Genomic DNA, 18,517 nt, shown 5'->3' on the forward strand with positions numbered 1-18,517 from the left:
ATCATTGTTGTTTGGCAGGCCCGGGCTGGGGATTCGAACCCGCCACCTTAGGTGTATGTGGCTGGCGCCTTAGCCGCTTGAGCCACAGGCGCCGAGCCAGAAAGTCATTTTTTCAAAGAGACAACAGACATTAACTGAAATAGTCAAAAACTATAACTGGATTTCAGCTTTAATAAGTCTTTTACGACAACTCCACTAGGATAGCAAAAAAAAAAAAAAAAAAAAGGCAATAAAAACTGATTTGCCTTTTACCTGGCTACCTTCTAGTGAAGGTGGCAAAGGAACAGTGGGATGTCATCAAAGCTGTTTGCAGAGGGAAGAGGAACTAGAGAACAATAACATCATCATCCTACAGACAGTGTGTGGTACACTCACAGCACGTTCCTCTAACAACAGAGGGATCTCTTAGAAACACTGTAGTAATTTCAAGTTCAATTGGAGACAATCTTTATTTAATGCACCAAACTGCTGTGCACACTGAAAGATAGGTATGTGTTGGCTTTCTTCACTGCCAACTCCCTTAACTTTGCCCTAAAGTCACATCTCACAGATCTTTACATAGAAGGGAAGAGAGAATATTCCCTTGTCTGTGGATGTTGCCACCAACCAGGATATCCCAGACAAGTTCAATGTGCCAGGTATCTTTTCCAAGGATACAGTAAAGATGTTACAGTTTTATAATCCGGGTGTTAGTGACCAACGAGGTCCATGCAGGCCATAGCAGACCCCAGGACGGGGGGAGGTGGCAGACTAGGCACTACATCATGCCTATGACTATGGGCACACTAATCTGGTAAGACAAGTAGAAAGAAGAAGGGAAAAAATGTGCAGACTGAGTATGTCTTTAACAGGTTCTTATTTAACCAGGGAGATGGGTCTAGGATTTAAGCTGAGAAGGCTAATCAATTTAAGATGGCAAGGAACAAAGGCAGAAGCTCTGTGGAGTGGTCCTGATGAGGCTGTTTAGTTATGTTATGGAGAAATAAATTTACATTTTTATGAATCAGAATCACTTGTACTAATACATCATTAACTAAAAAAAATTTTAAGTTCATCTTTGAGTACTAAAGATCAAAGAATAACCGTTAGGACTAGCTCAAAATTAGTAACAACTAGAAGATATTTTAACAATTACCAATGATATATTATTAGCATATGATTAATGTTTTTTTTTTCTTTTCTCTTGAGACAGAGTCTCAAGCTGTCCCCCTGGGTAGAGTGCCATGGCATCACAGCTCATAGCAACCTCTAACTCCCGGGCCCAAGTGAGTCTCCTGCCTCAGCCTCCCAAGCAGCTGGGACCACAGGCGCCCGGCCACCTTTTGGTTGCAGCTGTCATTGTTGCTTGGCAGGCCCGGGCTGGATTCAAACCCGCCACCCTAGGTGCATGTGGCTGGCGCCCCAGCCACTTGAGCCACAGGCGCTGAGCCATGATTAATGTTTTTAAAGAATAAACGACCAAAGTAAATTTTTGTCTGAAAACTTTATATTCACATTAAGCTTGTTTTAAAAGATTACTTAGAAAGTGGAAGAGCTGCTCTTCTGAGGCAGAGTTAGGTCCCCATCAAGCTACAGTCAGTCTATAGATGCTCATTTCCAAACCGCTGGGTAAAAATGGATCTATCAGGTTACTAGTCACTGCTGGGTAATGGAAAACCCCTTTACTGAATGAGAAAGGGTCTTTGGATAGGATAAGATTCTTAATTATTCCATGCCCTTCCAAAGAGAAGATGACCTCTCTTTTCATATTCGTTGAGTCACCTTGACTAGAAAGATAACTTTGCCCTTATGCTGGTGAGGCCATGCAAGGATTAGAATCCCCTTTTTATTCTAGAATGGTTTCCTGGCAGCAAACTTTTTGAATATAGAAGAGAAAAGAACTAGGTAGAATTATACTAATTTGCTAACTAAACCAAAAGAATTATTTCACACATCCAGTCTAATTTAAGCATTTTACTCCACAGAAGAGAACTATAAATCTTTACAACTACTCCCCCAAATTCTTTAAGACACACTCTCACCTAAGTAAAATTGCTCCCAATGCATCACTGAATGAAAGGTGTGTTTACATCAAGGTATCTCATTAGCTATTAAGGACTTCTGCTTTGAAGTATGACAACCTAAGATCATACCAGATCAGACTCTCCTTTCTGCTCTTCTATGGCAAAAGCCTAAAAAACCAAGATATAAAATACATAGGAGATTTGGTGGGAAAAAGCGAACTCCTGTGACAGAAATCAGAATAGTAGATGCCTGGGCCAGAGGTTGGAGGAAACAATCAAATGTAAAGAGGCAAGAGGAAACTTTAAGGAACAGAGGGTTATTTGGTATTTTAATTGCAGTAATAGTAACCCAACTGCCTATAATTAACAAAAACTATTCATACAAATTTTAGATCCTGTATTAAAATGGGTGAATTTTGTTGTATATAAATAATAGCTCAACAACAAAAAATTTTGACCCCACAGGCTAGGACATTTTAAAATAGAGCCTGTCTAATAGAGTTCTTAGCATAACTTATATATGATACAGTTATATATTGTTAAACCATATTTTTCATAATATTTTATACTATTATTCTACTAAATACATTTTTTGTGATTAAGCAATTTTCAGGGAAAATTAGACCTTGAAGAAGATGAAAATGTGACAAAACTATTCTCAGAAACCTCAAAGGCTTCCTGAAATCACCACCAGTACATTCCATTACACCACCACGATATTCATGGGCTTTGTTTTCTGAGTGTCTCATAGGATAACAGCTTTAACTGATCCATTACCCTAGCTCATATTCCAAATCTTCCCTACTGAGTCATTAGAAAATCACAGGCTAAGTCAGCCTACTTAATATCTAAATTTTATTTTGCTATTTCATAGAAATTTGGAGCTATAATTTAAAAAAGTTTTTTTTTGTTAGTTTTTGAGACAGAGTCTCACTCTGTTGTCCTGGGTAGAGTGCTGTGGCATCATAGCTCACAGCAACCTCAAACTCTGTGGACTAGAGTGATCCTCTTGCCTCAGCCTCCCGAGCAAATGGACTACAGACACCTGCTACAAAGCCCAGCTGATTTTTCTATTTTCAGTAGAGACAGAATCTCACTCTTGTTCAGGCTGGTCTCAAACTCCTGACCTCAAATAATCTACCTGCCTCAGCCTCCCACAGTGCTAGGATTATAGGCATGCCACTGCACCCTGTCCTTAAAACCCCAGTTTAGACACTAAATTCAATTTAACATGATTTAACATACAAAATTATTTTCATATTTTTCATCCACCTAGCTTATGCTTCAACCCTAGCTTCTTTCTTTGGGAACCCCAAGTAATATTCAAAATTACGCTCCCCCGTCCCCCCCCCCCCGTCCTCCTTATTATCCCCAGAAAAACCTGAATTTCTCTATTCTCTCTAGCTCTCTAGGCTTTTACATAGGTCTAACAGTAGTACCTCCTACTCCCTTAAAAAGTCATTTACAATTTTTCCGATTAATGACTCAATGCAATAGACAGCATCTTACTGGAGCCATGGTCCAGGAACAGACCTGTGTCACGGTCACAGGAACACAGTTCCTCAGATACAGAATGAAAGAACTAGGCTCACCTTGCCGAGGTCCATCTCTATTAACAGTTTCTGAAAGACTAGGTGTGAAAAGGCACACAGAATGCTGGAAGGTGGGGGAACTCTGGAGCATGAGTGACTGGCAATATTCCATTACATTGGCACAAATCTACAATGGAAGAGCAGTGGTAATGAAAACATTAACCCCCGAAATCCTCTCATTTCATGGAATCTAGATTTGAAGGAGAACAGGTTACAAATTCATAGAATTTCTCACGTCTGTTATTTTCATCAAATTTTTCCAAAAACATGAAAACCTTACAGAATTGTCACACAGTTCTCACTCCTCTTACCTGCTGCATGGCCAGCTCAATCTCATCTTTTTTGCTCACTCTATCCCCCTCCACATGATCATCTTGAAATTTAAACTGACGAAGTCTGTCAGAGCCACCAAAACGACTTAGTAGTCCTAAGCATTGGCGCTAAGATAGAAGAAAGACATTTTGTTGATATCTAGGCTTAATATATTGAAAAATTAGTGACCTCTCTTTTTTGAGGGATAGAAAAAAGAAAAACTGAGTGGACAATGGAATCATTATTTAAAGCATCTGATATTTTACTTCCAATAGAGTCAACTAAAGGTAGCACTATTAAAATTCACCTTTTTTGTAAAGGCAACTCACGAAAAGAATATTGATGTTTTTTAGCAATAAATACCTAATATGATCTAAATGTTTGCCCATGAATTTTCTGTATCATATCAAGAAGTATTTAATAATTCTTTGGAAGATATCCATGCAATAAAATACAAGTTGATAAACAAATGAGAAGTCGAATGAGAGGCAACTACAGATGGTTCATAGTAAGCACACCACAGCAAGTGGGCTGCAGCACACAATTATCATGTGTCTCCGGCACAAATTATAAGACTGTAACTCCTGGGACTGCTTCTAAGGACTTCATAAAGGGGCTGGGAAAACACAGATAGCCATGGCAGATAAAATACAAATGTCACCAGCTTTAAATGTTGGTACTTCTCAACTGAGAATACATTGTTACCATGGATCTCAGAGAAAAAGGACAAGCTTTTTTTTTTTTTTTTGAGACAGAGCCTCAAGCTATCCCCCTGGGTGGAGTGCTGTTGCATCACAGCTCACAGCAATCTCCAACTCCTCAGCTCAAGCAAGTCTCCTGCCTCAGCCTCCCAAGCAGCTGGGACCACCGGTGCCCGCCACAATGCCTGGCTATTTTTTGGTTGCAGCCGTCATTGTTGTTTGGTGGGCCCGGGCTGGATTCGAACCTGCCACCTTAGGTGTATGTGGCTGGCGCCTTAGCCACTTGAGCCACAGGCGTCGAGCCAGGACAAGCTTTTGATTTGAGAGGTATGGATTCTAGTAGCAGATGTAGCTGTTTGCTGTTTGGTCTGAGACAAGTTACTTAATTTTCCCAACCCTGTAAGTTCACATTTCTAAAGTGGCAATAACAATTCATACCTTATAAGATTGTTGTCAGAATTATAAATTATATTGTATTTAAAATGCTTAGCACAGTGTTCTTCACATAAATTCATAATAAAAACATTTTAAAAATTGGTTACACCATAAATATAAATATACAGAAAAATATACATATAATGTCTTAACTCTCACTATGTCACCCTGGTTAGAGTGTCATGGCATCACAGCTCACAGCAATGTCAAACTCCTGAGCTTATGTGATTCTCTTGCCTTAACCTCCCAAGTAGCTGGGACTACCGGTGCCCACCACAAGGCCTGGCTATTTTTTTGTTGTTGTTGTCACTGTTTAGCAGGCCTAGGCCAATTCAAACCCACCAGCACCCTAACCACAAAGCTACAGACACCAAACCTGTCTTAACTATTATAACTGATGTTAGTTTAAGTAAGTTTGGATAAGGCAAAATATATCAACAAGACTATAATATACTTATTTTGCCAGAATAATTATATCTATTTTTAAAACTTATAAATATGTTTCCTACTCTTAGAGATAATACAGATGTACTCAAATATTTCCAAAGATCACCTTATAAAAGATCCAGCAAAAAGACCTTTTTTCCCCTCAAAATGAATAAGTGCAGGACTTAAAAACAACATGGTATCTGGGTTTTGTAGAGAGTATAAACATTTCTGGAGAACTTACTGACAATTATGATGTAAAAATGTACTTAGGTGTATACCCTTAATCCCAGTGATGCTACAGGTTATTTAGTGTAGAGTTTAAAGTATGTGCACAACAACGCTAATAGCATTTTTCTTTGAAAACTTGAAAAACAGTTCATAAAAATAGGACTAGTTAAGAAAATTATTGTATCAAAAACTATGGAATATAAAATTATAGTATATATAAATAAAATCACTCTGCAGCCAATTAAACACGAAGATGTTTGGATTAAAGCTGGCCAGGAGGCTCCCAGAAAGATAAAAAATCTAACTGATAAACCATCTAATATGTTTGAATATATTGAAAGTTTACAGAATTGGAGGACAGTGTGGGAATAAATTAGTAATAAATAAAAATCAAACAAATAGCTGAGCATGTTGGCTCACGCCTGAAATCCTAGCACTGTGGGAGGCCAAGGTGGGTAGATTGCCTGAGCTCAGAGGTTTGAGTCCAGACTAAGCCAGAGCGAGACCCCCCATCTCTCAAAGTAGCCAGGCATTGTGACAGGTGCCTGTAGTCCCAGCTACTCAGGAGGCTGAGGCAAAAGAATCACTTACGCCCAAGAGTTCGAGGTTGCTGTGAGCTATGACACCATGGTACTCTACCAAGGGTGACAAAATGAGACTCTGTCTCAATAAATAAATAAATAAATAAATAAAAATAAAAATCAAGCAAATAAAAAAAGAAATAATTACTAACTCTAAGGAAAATGGAACATCTCACAGAAAAGTCACAGTATCATCCATGGCTTAATCATAAATGACATTATACAATTATAAGAATGTAACACTAAATATAACCAAAGTTGTGATATAATATATTGAATTTCAGGAGGGTGTGATGAGAAATGTGCATACTGCAGGATGGAGGAAAAGGAGTAAAGGAATCTAAATTCCTAACCTCCCCAATGGAAGTCAACAGGTGATTCCCGAAACTGGAAAATCAAGCAGTAGCAACATATGAATGCTATTTAGAAATACTAAAAAAGCAAAAAAATAAATAAACAAATAAATAAAAAGAAATACTAAAAAAGCAATTAAGAGACTTAAATTAAGGGGTTTCCCAAATCAAAAGAGCAAAATGGAGAGGATAGGTCAGAGGACTGTTACATTTTGTAACATGTCTTATAACTACTATTCAAAGAAATAAGAATCACTTACCTGAAATCTGCCAATATGTCCCTGCAGCTCCATTAGAGATCCTTCATTTACATCAACATCAAGTTCACTTAATATACCTATAAAATCAGGAATGCTTTCAAATACAGTTTTACAATAAATAAAAACTTTTATTAGAAACTAGGAAGAGAAGTCCTAATATCTTATATTCTGTATGTACATGAACAGATATTCTTGCCATGAAAGAGTTTTGAGAAATATACTTTTACAAAGACTGTGAGTACCTTTTATATACTATGTTAATAACAGCAGCACTAGCACATGTGCATTCATATGTAATCTAAAACATAGAGTTTATTTTAAAAGACATTTTAAAAAGTTTTCAAGAAAAAACCTAATTGTTTTTATAACCATAAAAGTTAAAATTTTCTAAATTCAGAAAATTTTCTAAATTCAGTAGTAAATTACTTTCTCATGAAAAGTGTTTAGAATACAAAACATTCAAAATGAAAACCCTGGCTCAGTGCCTGTAGCTCAGTGGCTAGGGCACCAGCCACATACACAGGAACTGGTGGGTTTGAAGCCAGCCTGGGCCTGCCAAACAACAATGACAACTACAACAACAAAATAGCCGGGTGTTGTGGTGGGTGCCTGGAGTCCCAGCTACTTGGGAGGCTGAGGCAAGAGAATTGTTTAAGCCCAAGAGTCTGAGGTTGCTGTATGCTGTGACGCCACAGCATTCTACCCAGGGTGACATAGTGAGACTCTCTCCAAAAAAAGAAAAAGAACGAAAACCCTATCTTTTTCACTTCTCTAGGTACCGTATCACTTGATTTTTCTTATCCCTTAGACAAAATAAAGTTTGCAGAAACAGTTTCCATTCAACTTCTCAGCGTGGACTCATTATAAAATTCTAAATCAAGATACTAACTTATAGTGCCTCTTGATTTCTATTCAGCCCTCCAAACAAACCTGCATGCCATTCTCCCCATTGGTTTCTCTCCTTGTCCTATGACCAGTCATTCTGAGGAAAATACACCTAAACCTGCCCTAGCCACCCTAACTTTGTGTCTTCACAATCTCTTTCCTTCATTCCTTATTCACTTCTAAGCATATCCTCTACAGCACATACACAAGACCTTTATCTTCCTCCCCTCAGAATGATAAGCCTGCCTCTTTCTAGACTAGCTTAGCTCTCAACACAAACTGACCAAAAAAATTCTATCATCTGATACATGAGGACACATGCTTCTAGAATGCCTTTCCTTTCTAGCATACTAAAATCTACACTGCCACAGAGGATCTTTCCTCAAAAGGACAGGTTCTATGTACCTTGTCAGGCACGGTACTCAGCCCTGCCCAACTCTCAACTTCTCCCAACCCTGCGGGGTCAGGTATCTAGACACTCTGAGATAGGAAAATCTGTCTGATGATGGGGTGACTAGACTTCTCCAAACTTAAAAATGGAGGTAGTAGGGCGGCACCTGTGGCTCAAAGGAGAAGGGCGCCAGCCCCATATGCTGGAGGTGGTGGGTTCAAACCCAGCCCTGGCCAAAAACTGCAAAAAAAAAAAAGGTGGTAGTATAGTCTAGTAGTTAAGTACACAGGCTCAGAAGCCATACGGACTCTATACTACCAGTGTTACCTGTATGACTCTGAATAAATTAGCCTCTCTTATGCCTCAGTTTCCTCATCTGTAAAATGTGGATACTACTGTGTCCTCAAATTAATTAATGGTGGTGTTGCATGAGGGTTTCATGAGAGACAGGCAGCGTCACCACAGGTGTAGTCTTGCTGCTGGAATTATTATAATGAAAGAGACAGACTACTCCTCTGGTGGAAGTAGCAAAGTTTATTGTTCTTAACCACACTTTTATAGTCGGCTGGTCATGTACACTCTATTAATTAACAAGTAAAGTAGGCTCAGTGCCTGTGGCTCAGGTGGCTAAGGCGCCAGCCACATACACCTAAGGTGGCGGGTTCGGTTCCAGCCAGGGCTCGCCAAACAACAATGATGACTGCAACTAAAAAATAGCTGGGCGTTGTGGCGGGCACCTGTGGTCCCAGCTACTTGGGAGGCTGAGGCAAGAGACTTGCTTGAACCCAGGTGTTGGAGGTTGCTATGAGCTGTGATACCACAGCTCTCTACCCAGGGAGACAGCTTGAGGCTCTGTCTCAGAAAAAAAACCAAGTAAAGTATATATAGTACTAATCTTTTCTAAGGTTAGTTCCACCTTCAAAGAGATACAAAGTTTGAAAACTCCAGGCAGCTGCAAAAGGGAGTACAGCTACAGACTGAGATACCAAAAGGGAAGTAAAGCCTTGACGTTTTCCCCTGCACTCATTAGAAAACAGAAAGCAGGTTTATGGCTTCTGTCTCTGCGCAACCTGGAGGCCACCCAGTTTTAAGATAAGCATTTCCATGCCCATCAACCTCTAGGCTGTGTCTCTGCAGGAAGGTTTTTAACCCTTGCCTCGCAGGCTTAACAGCCACATAGCCAGAGTCACTGAAGATGGGTTTTTAGGCCCAAATCCTCAGGCCCAGTTCTATGTTGACCAAGGCTACAGGGTCTTTGACAGAGTTGCTTTCCACAGCAGTCTGTCCGCCTACTTCTAGAGTTTAAAGGGAGCACACAGTTTTGTGGGGTCTTACCCCACATGGTGGCTGGCACATAAATGCTTAATAAATGCCAGCTGTTAACACTGATATTCCACATCCATGTTCTGAGAGAAAGAAAATCATAACTGGCTATATCGTCAATCAAGAACAAAGGCAATCTTACACATTCTGAAACACTAGGGGATTTAGGAAACATGAAAGGGAGGAGACCTTAATATAAATTAAAAATACCAAGAGATAAATCAAAAGAAAAAACTCATGAATGGGGAAGCTGTGGAGGTGCAAGGGACACAAATGATGTTTTGTAAATATACAATTCAAACTAAGCAGCTGATTGCAGGACTGAATGTAAATGTTATAAAACCTGACCTGGCAAAAATCATGTAAGCAAATATAATCTGAAGGTGGAAGAGGAAATATAAAAGAACTAATTATTTCATCTTTCCCATCAGGGAATAACTGATTCTAAAATGTACATGTAGTAAAGAAATTACATTGGGAAAAATAACCAAAATACCTTAATAATTTTTTATAATTGTTTTTCCTTAATCATACTAATCTTTTAATAGTTGATATCTCTATACTCATGTAGTAAAGAAACATTTGCTTGGAATTCAGCAGTTCCTTCCTTTTTCTTCAATTAATTTATCTCTTAAATTTACATAAAATTAAATGTTTGTTGTCTAAAACAGCATGTAAAAGGCAATCCCATTCTCACAAATTACTTCTGTATATCTCTGTTTTTATTTCTCTTTCATGTGTATGTAGACACATAGCAATGTTAGAAAAGTTATTTATTAAATGTTAGCAAGTAATGAGCTTTTAATTATCTCCTTAAACTTTTTAGATTTTTTTTTTATAATGAGCACATGTTATTTTAATAAACATAAACTTACTACTTACATAAAGGCAATTAACTCTGTCAGCAGTATCAACTGCAAAAAAGTCTTACATGGTTGCAAGGTAACAAAAATCTCATTCTGTTAAGTGTAAGTCAGTCTGTAAAGAATTACTAAAAGTCCATTCAACATAATCAACTTACCAGGAAGTGCTGCTTTACTTATAATTCCTGTCAGCAGAGCCAATTCCTGCAAAGACCCAGCCCTGACATCCTGACAGCGCAGAATTGCTTGTATGGTGTCGGAATGTGAAATAAGAAACTGCAACACCTAAACCATGGAAAAGGTGAAATGGAAGAAACTGAGGCAGAAAAGTAGAGAATTATATTATAAATGCATAACTCATCTTTTAAATGATGTCGGAGCAAGTAATTCCACGTAATGAAGAAGAATAAGAGATAAGCAATTGTTGATAACAGTTACATAGTTTAATTTCTTCAGGAAGCAAATATGGTGCGTGGCTAACGCCTATAATCCTCACTTGGGGAGGCTGAGGTAAGTGGATTGCCTCAGGTCAGGAGTTCGAGAACAGCCTGAGTAAGAGCAAGAACTCATCTCTACTAAAAATAGAAACTAGCCAGGCATGGTGGTGCATGCCTGTAGTTCCAGCTGCTTGGGAAGCTGAAGCAACAGAATTGCCTGAGCCCAGGAGTTAAAGGTTGCTATGAGGTAGGGTGATTCCCACAGCATTCCTCTAGCCAGGGCAACGGAGTGAGGCTGTCTCGGAAAAATAAAAAATAAAATTAACAAGAAAGAAAACGATTATTTCTAAGTTTATAACTTACTATATTAATGATTATGTCTAAGTTTACATTTAGAGGCTACTATAGAATACTGTAACTTGAAACTACCATGTGACAATTATGTGTATTATCTGACTTCTGTTTTGAAGTTTCCCTTTGAAAATGTGATTGACATGGGGAAAAACAAATCAAACAATTTTGCCTAATTCTCATTCTGATGTGGTAAAAACAATAGAGACATAAATCCTGGCCCTTTATATTCTACCCTTCACCTTGGCATTTTACAGTGTACCAGGATGGAAGATTTCCTCAGTGTATTTACATATTAATATCTCAATTAGATTACAAAAACCTTGAAGGCCAGACTACAACAAAACAAATTGAGGATCTGCATTACTCAGGAACTGTTACGGTTTTTCTTTTCTTTTCTTTTTTTTTTTTTGAGACAGAGTCCCACTTTGTCACCCTCAGCAGAGTGCCGTGGCATCATAGGTCACAGCAACCTCAAACTCTTGGGCTCAACTGATTCTCTTGCCTGAGCCTCCTGAGTAGCTGAGACTACAGCCACCCACCACACCACCTGGCTATTTTTAGAGACAAGGTCTTGTTCTTGCTCAGGTTGGGCTCAAACCTGTGAGCTCAGGGCAATCCACCAGCCTCAGCCTCCCACAGTGCTAGGATTACAGGCATGAGCCACTGAGCCCAGCCAGACTGTTCTTATTTTTTATACAGATTCCCAGCCTTTGCCCATCATCACTGGATACAGAATTCAATCATCTATACTTTTCTAAGAGGCTACTTCAGCTGATTCTGCTTCAGTCAGTACAAGAACAGTGCTAGGGGGTGGCGCCTATGGCTCAGTGAGTAGGACGCCGGCCCATAGACCGAGGGTAGCAGATTTGAACCCACCCCGACCAAATTTCAACAAAAAGTAGCCAGGTCTTGTGGCAGGTGTCTGGAGTCCCAGCTACTCGGGAGGCAGAGGCAAAAGAATCGCCTAAGCCCAAGAACTGGAGGTTGCTGTGAGCTATGATGCCACAGCACGCTACCAAGGGCGACAAAATGAAACTGTCTCTTAAAAAAAAAAAAAGAATAGTACTAGGAAACCAATGTCTTGGATCAAAAAAATCAGAATCTCAGTCAAGGAGAAGATAAGCAAAGTCTTTGAGTTTTAAAGAACTGACCTGAAAGAATATGTCAACCTAAAAGGGGCAGGATGTCTAGACCCCTGCAGTATGAAATAAGATGCCCCTTTAGAAACCACAGTGTGTACCCTGGTGAGATTGGCCTGAGGCTTGATGGAGGGAAAGCAGACAAAAATCATCAGAAATCAAAACATTTTAGGACATAGTTCCACAATATAATAAAGCAATACAATAAAATGTTGCAGATTAATTACTCAAATATTAAATCATATATTGTATTATTAAAGAAAAATGTATGTTTGAAGTTTTCAATGAAAAGCAATGTAAATAAAACTAATGTCTGGTGTTTAAACTGTTTTTGATAGTTGTAAATATCGTACCTGCATGTGGCATTATCAGCTTTTGTACTTTTGCCAAGGCCTAGCTTAGGCTTCTCTCAGTAAATATCTGTTTAGATTACATTTTAGAAGCCAGCTCATTCCTATCACAATAACTACCTCCTTTTATAGAAGAACAAATTTCCACTTCTTGCTCTCTATCTCACTAATCTATTAGCTGTTTCATTTCAACAAGAGTACAAAAATGAGCCAGGGTTGTTCAGAGCAAAGTATGGGACCGGTGGCAAACTATATACAACTCTGCCAAACTTCAGGATTAAAGTGAATTCACTTAAGTTTTCTATGCATAGGGTTTCTGCATTTGTAAAATGAAGATTTTGCACTAGACAATATCCAAACAAAGGCTTCCGCTTACCTGACCTGCTGCCTGCAGGTGCTGGGCCATACTAGACGTGAGGATGACCTGACACAGCTGGAGAGCTGGGAGGAGAATCTGACGGTAGCGATCCACTGGGGTAGGGATGAACACTGGAGGGTCTCTCATGCTGAATATGCTTTATTCATTTCAACCAAAGAAGAGCAATATTACAAGAATTAGGGTATACTCTCAGCAATTCCTTACCATTTACGTGGCATGTGGGGCATGCACAGCCAGGGGATTAACATGTAAAAGTGCTAATGAGCGTTATCCATACCATATGTACATCCATGATTCAAAGAAATATGCTTTTGCCTAAACTCATGGCGCATTTGGATTTTGAAAAATCTTATTAAGGAAAGCCTGTATAATTTGAAAAACCAATGCTTGAAACTTCCCAAACATATTTATTCTTCTCTAAATGCTTCCTTAGGCCATAGACTGTGAGCAAGAAATAGGCAAAACCCAAGGTTTCTCTCCCCCCATTTTCTTCTCTACCCAATCCAAAATTGACTCCACACTGTCCACTATACAAGCTGAGCATCCCTTATCTGAAAGGCTAGGTACTGGACGTGTTTGGGACTTTTTTTTCAGATTTTGGAATATTTGCATTATATACACTTACCAATTGAACATACCTAATCTGAAAATTCAAAATCCAAAATGCTCCAATGAACATTTCCTTGAGTGTTGCATTAGCACTCAAAAAGTCTCAGATTTTAGAGCATTTGAGATATCAGATTTTCAGATTTGGGATGCTCAACCTATATAAAATAAAACAAGATTTAAAGAAGTTTAAATGAGATGTGAAACACTTAACCTTTAAGATAAGGTCTCAGAATACTGTATTAGTAAATCTTATGTATTATAAATGTTTATATATTTACATTTTTGGACAAAAGAGCCTCTTAGGATGGAAGCAGCATAAGGAAATATATGAGAAGCTTTGTACAGACAAGTGATACTATGCCACGAACTAAAGAGTATTTAACTCAATGCTCTTTACCTAAAGTGAAAATAGTAACTCTTATATTTAAAACTTTATTTTTTTTTTTTGATACAGAGTTTCACTGTGTTGCCCTCGGTAGAGTGCCATGGCATCACAGCTCATAGCAACTTCAAACTCTTGGGCTTAAGTGATTCTCTTGCCTCAGCCTCCCAAGTAGCTGGGACTACAAGGCACTCACCCACCTTGTTTAAAACTTTAGAAAGCAATACCTAAGTAAAAATTTTTCGCCAGGAGGCAAAACAGTTCTGTAGTTAAGTTGCCCCCCCCAAAACATTCAATTTGGGAATGGATCCTCTGAAAACAACTAGTAAATCCAACCAAAGTATTATTTACTGCCAAGAAGGTATACTGTCTGCTTAACAAGGCTATAGTCGGGTGGCACCTGTGGCTCAGTGGGTAGGGTGCCAGCCACATATCCCGAGGGTGGTAGGTTTGAACCTGGCCCCAGCCAAATTGCAACCCAGGCATTGTGGCGGGCGCCTGTAGTCCCAGCTACTCAGGAGGCTGAGGCAAGAGAAATCGCCTAAGCCCATGAGCTGTGATGCCAGGGCACTCTACCAAGAGCAATAAAGTGAAATTCTGTCTCAAAAAAACAAAACAAACAAACAAACAAAAAAACAAGGCTGCAGTCATGCAGACCAAAATAAGAAAATTCAAATTGAATTTTCCATATTCCAATTTCACTGAAAAATCTGAAAAGCATAAAACTTAAAAACAATTTCATTTGAAGCTTTCAACTTAGCAGGCAGTAGGTAAAAAATTAAAATAGGAAAAAAATACATATGTAAGTGCTGAAATTATATTCAAATCATTAGAACAGGAAATCCACAACAAATTATAATTTTACTATAATTCTTTAAAGGACCACAGTAACTTAAAACAAGTATTTTCTGAACAGAAAGTATCTACTGAACAGAATACTGAGGTTGGGAAGGTATGCCTTCACTAACAAAATTCTCTCTTATCTCTAACCAATTTTACCATTGCTACCAACTTCTATTTATTAGTAAAGGACAGGAGCATATGACCAAAAACCCCACATCCAGTAAGCGTACTGCTCAAACAGTGGCAACACTGTGTTTAGAAACTTTTCCCCTTAATTATCTACATGGACACTTACCCCTGTGGGTCCATTTCTGGGCGCATGTCATAAACCTGGCATTGCGCTAGTCTCACAATCACCCCAGATCTCAGCAACTCTAAAGCACCCTGCTGTATCTTAGCCACTCTTGTGAGAAATGCCTAAGAAGTTACACAAGAAAAAAAATTATCAATGCTGAAATCATGCCCAAGGCCCTCATATAAAACTGAAATACTCCAAAAGCACATCGGTGACTTAAAACACTCTAAAAGCACCTTTAGGCACCACCGAAGAGAAATTCTGGGCTAGCTACAGGGGCACGTTATACCATCTTTTCCTTAAGATTTTTTTACAAGGCCTAAGTGGTCCAATACCTAAAGTGCCTATAGACAGTGCCTTGTATGCTTTAAGTATTCATTTAAACTGTGGATTATAGCATTATGTGGGCTTAAGGGATAAACAATAATATATCTGTTTTGCTCATGGTTGTGTCTCTAGCACCAAGTACCACGTCTGGCATATAGCAGCATTAAATTAACACTAGTTGAATAAATGAATGAAGGAGGAAAAGGAGCTAATGAAGAACCTAAGATTTTAGTCCTTCTATTATAATGATATTTATGATCATCATTTTAACCAGAGAAACTAGAACAGATCTGGAGGCAAGGAAATGATGAATTATATACTGGGTTGAAAATTCTGTGTTTGAAGGAGAACTAGTGCAACTAAATTGAAATGTTCAATATGGAAACTAATATAGTCAGAATTATGCTGTAAGAGGACAATTCTGCTCTCTCCTCATAGAGTACTGGGTGCCATATCACCATCATTAGCAAGGTGAGTTGGTAAGCAGCAGTCCCATTATCTCATTAGCCCTCTCAAGATCATTTCACTCATTTTTGCATACTACAAAGATACACAGATCTCCAAATTTTAACTCCTTAAAAATGATTACAGCTTATATGATAGAAATACTCAAAATGTATACCACATTAACTTTACTACTATATCCTTAACTCCAAGAGGAAATGACCTATTGACTGAACATCAAATGTCTATAAAGCCTTACCATTTTCGATTCGTAAGTATAAAGGGCTTTTAAAAGGGGAGGCTGTGGAGTGAGCAAGCTCTGCAAAGTACGGTCATCTTCAACCAAGCTGTCCACAAGAACCTTCAAATAGCCACTGTTAGAAAGATACAAAAGCCACTGCTGCTGCTTGTCCACAGAGACAATCCGATCCAATAGAGCCAGGGCCAGCATCTGAAGAAGAATAAATCAAAGTCCAAAACATGGAGATGGCTACCAAAGTCAATGAGAGTAGCTACCTTCATCTGGAAATACTACAAACTTTTTTAATAAGGAAAATGGTTGCTCACAATAAAATTTCCTTATTTTGTTTTCTTGAAAAGTAAAAACTATGGATCTAGAACCTCGATTTATTAAAAAAAGGGGCTCGGCGCCTGTGGCTCAAGTGGCTAAGGCACCAGCCACATACACCTAAGGTGGCAGGTTCGAATCCAGCCTGGGCCGCCAAACAATGACAGCTGCAACCAAAAAATAGCCAGGCATTGTGGCAGGCGCCTGTAGTCCCAGCTACTTGGGAGGCGGAGGCAGGAGACTCTCTTGAGCCCAGGAGTGGGAGGTTGCTGTGAGCTGTGATGCCAGAGCACTCTATACAGGGGGACAGCTTGAGGCTCTGTCTCAAACAAAAAATAAAAAGGGAAAACTTTCAGGGTAAAATTATATTTCTGAAACAAAATCAAAAACACTAAAATAATGGCATTAAGTATATTTTGGCAAAATCTAAACATCATTAAAGGAAAGGAATTTTTAAAAAACAGCTTTCTTTTCTAATTGTAAAGTTTTATACCCTCATTACAGAAAATATAGAAAAGTATATAAGAAATACACAACCTGGGTAGCACCTGTGGCTCAAAAGGATAGGGCACCAGCCCCATATGCTGAAGGTGGCGGGTTCAAACCCAGCCCTGGCCAAAAAAAAAAATATATATACAACTGGATAAACACAGTTAATCTATTTTGGCCTATCTCCTCCCATTCTTTTTTTATGCATAAAAATACTTTAAAAAATTTTTTTTAAATAATAAATTTTGACATAACTCAGAGATTACTATTATACAGTTTATATTTTAGCCTATTTTTTAAAATCCTGTTTCCCATGGCCTTCAAAACCACAATTTAAATGGTACATAATTTTCCCCTAAGAGAAAATTATCATTTCATTGCATCTTCACCACTGTGCCACACTATTTAAAGAAATACAAATGCAAATTCTCTATAAAGCATTAAGGTAGAGAAAGATAGAATAGGGGCAATTTATCCAGTGTTCTCTTAACTGAAGATCTTTACTCATCAGCATCTCTGTTGTTTCTGCCAGTGTTGTTCCACCAGCCAACCTCAAAATTAGCAAAAAAAAGATAATTCTAAAGGGAAGTTATGAATTAATTAAGATTCTAAACATGAATAAACAAAATAGAAGTCCTGAATTAAAGCAAATAAGGAAATTCACTAATGCATTGTAAAAAATAATTCTCAGATATAACATACATTTTGAAAGTTGCCTCAAAAATATTTATTCAGTTACAACACTAAAGAAGTTTAGTCACCTTACCCTTCCAATCTCATGACCATCACAAGCATCTCTACAGACTACTTCCATAAGGGCAGCTCCATAACTCTCGATGATAGCTATGTTTTCTCGCTGCAATTTACTAAATATATCTTCAGGAGCTGTCAGCCTCTCCCACATGGTTTTCTTGGCTAAAAAAGATTCAAACAAAAAAAAAACCACTTCAATAAAAACCAGTTTAATAACTAAGTAATGACTTTTCTTTCATATGCAGCAACAAAAAAAACCCTTTCATTACTGCTTAAACACAAAGACCACTGACGAAGGCCACTGAGTCTAGGCAGGTAAACGTTAATGACACAATGCATATATATCATGCATGTACAGAAAACTATACTATTTGGTTTCTTAGAGAAATCAAAAAGAATTATGAGACTCCAAGAGAACTCTAAATAAATATCCTGTTATTTACCCTGTTAATCTTTTATCTTTTACTGAGATCTTTGTGAATTTGGCTAGAAAAAATCTGGTACAACATAAACAAAAATGTGCCTCCAAAAAATCAGATATTCTTATTCCTTATGTCTTTTTAGGTGAAATACTTATTAAAAATAAAAGCACACCCATTATAAAGCTAACTTTAAAGTACAGTGACAATTAGTGACATGACCATGCATTTTATTTACATAAGATTGCTATAAACCTCTTAGAAAAGTTTCAAAAATACGTTAAAGAAAGTAACAACTGAAGCCAGGTGCAGTGGTTCACATCACACACTTGGGGAGGCCAAGACAGGAGGACTGTTTGAGGCCAGGAGTTCA

At 38.3% G+C, this 18,517-nt stretch overlaps 1 protein-coding gene across 1 annotated transcript in view; it reads right to left on the bottom strand.

The window, feature by feature from the left end:
- Nucleotides 1-18,517, bottom strand: part of NUP205 (nucleoporin 205) — an 82,844-nt gene that overhangs the window by 6,401 nt on the left and 57,926 nt on the right. Inside the window, exons 31-38 of the mRNA XM_003791596.2 lie at nucleotides 17,739-17,887; nucleotides 16,175-16,366; nucleotides 15,145-15,266; nucleotides 13,013-13,151; nucleotides 10,515-10,641; nucleotides 6,895-6,971; nucleotides 3,907-4,035; nucleotides 3,596-3,722 (exon numbers count right to left, since the gene is read on the bottom strand). Coding sequence (XP_003791644.1) covers nucleotides 3,596-3,722; nucleotides 3,907-4,035; nucleotides 6,895-6,971; nucleotides 10,515-10,641; nucleotides 13,013-13,151; nucleotides 15,145-15,266; nucleotides 16,175-16,366; nucleotides 17,739-17,887 — 1,062 coding nt within the window. The remainder of the gene's footprint in view (nucleotides 1-3,595; nucleotides 3,723-3,906; nucleotides 4,036-6,894; nucleotides 6,972-10,514; nucleotides 10,642-13,012; nucleotides 13,152-15,144; nucleotides 15,267-16,174; nucleotides 16,367-17,738; nucleotides 17,888-18,517) is intronic.

Source organism: Otolemur garnettii, unplaced genomic scaffold (genome assembly GCF_000181295.1).
Source record: "Otolemur garnettii isolate 467f Iridium unplaced genomic scaffold, OtoGar3 scaffold00049, whole genome shotgun sequence".
NCBI lineage: Eukaryota > Metazoa > Chordata > Mammalia > Primates > Galagidae > Otolemur > Otolemur garnettii.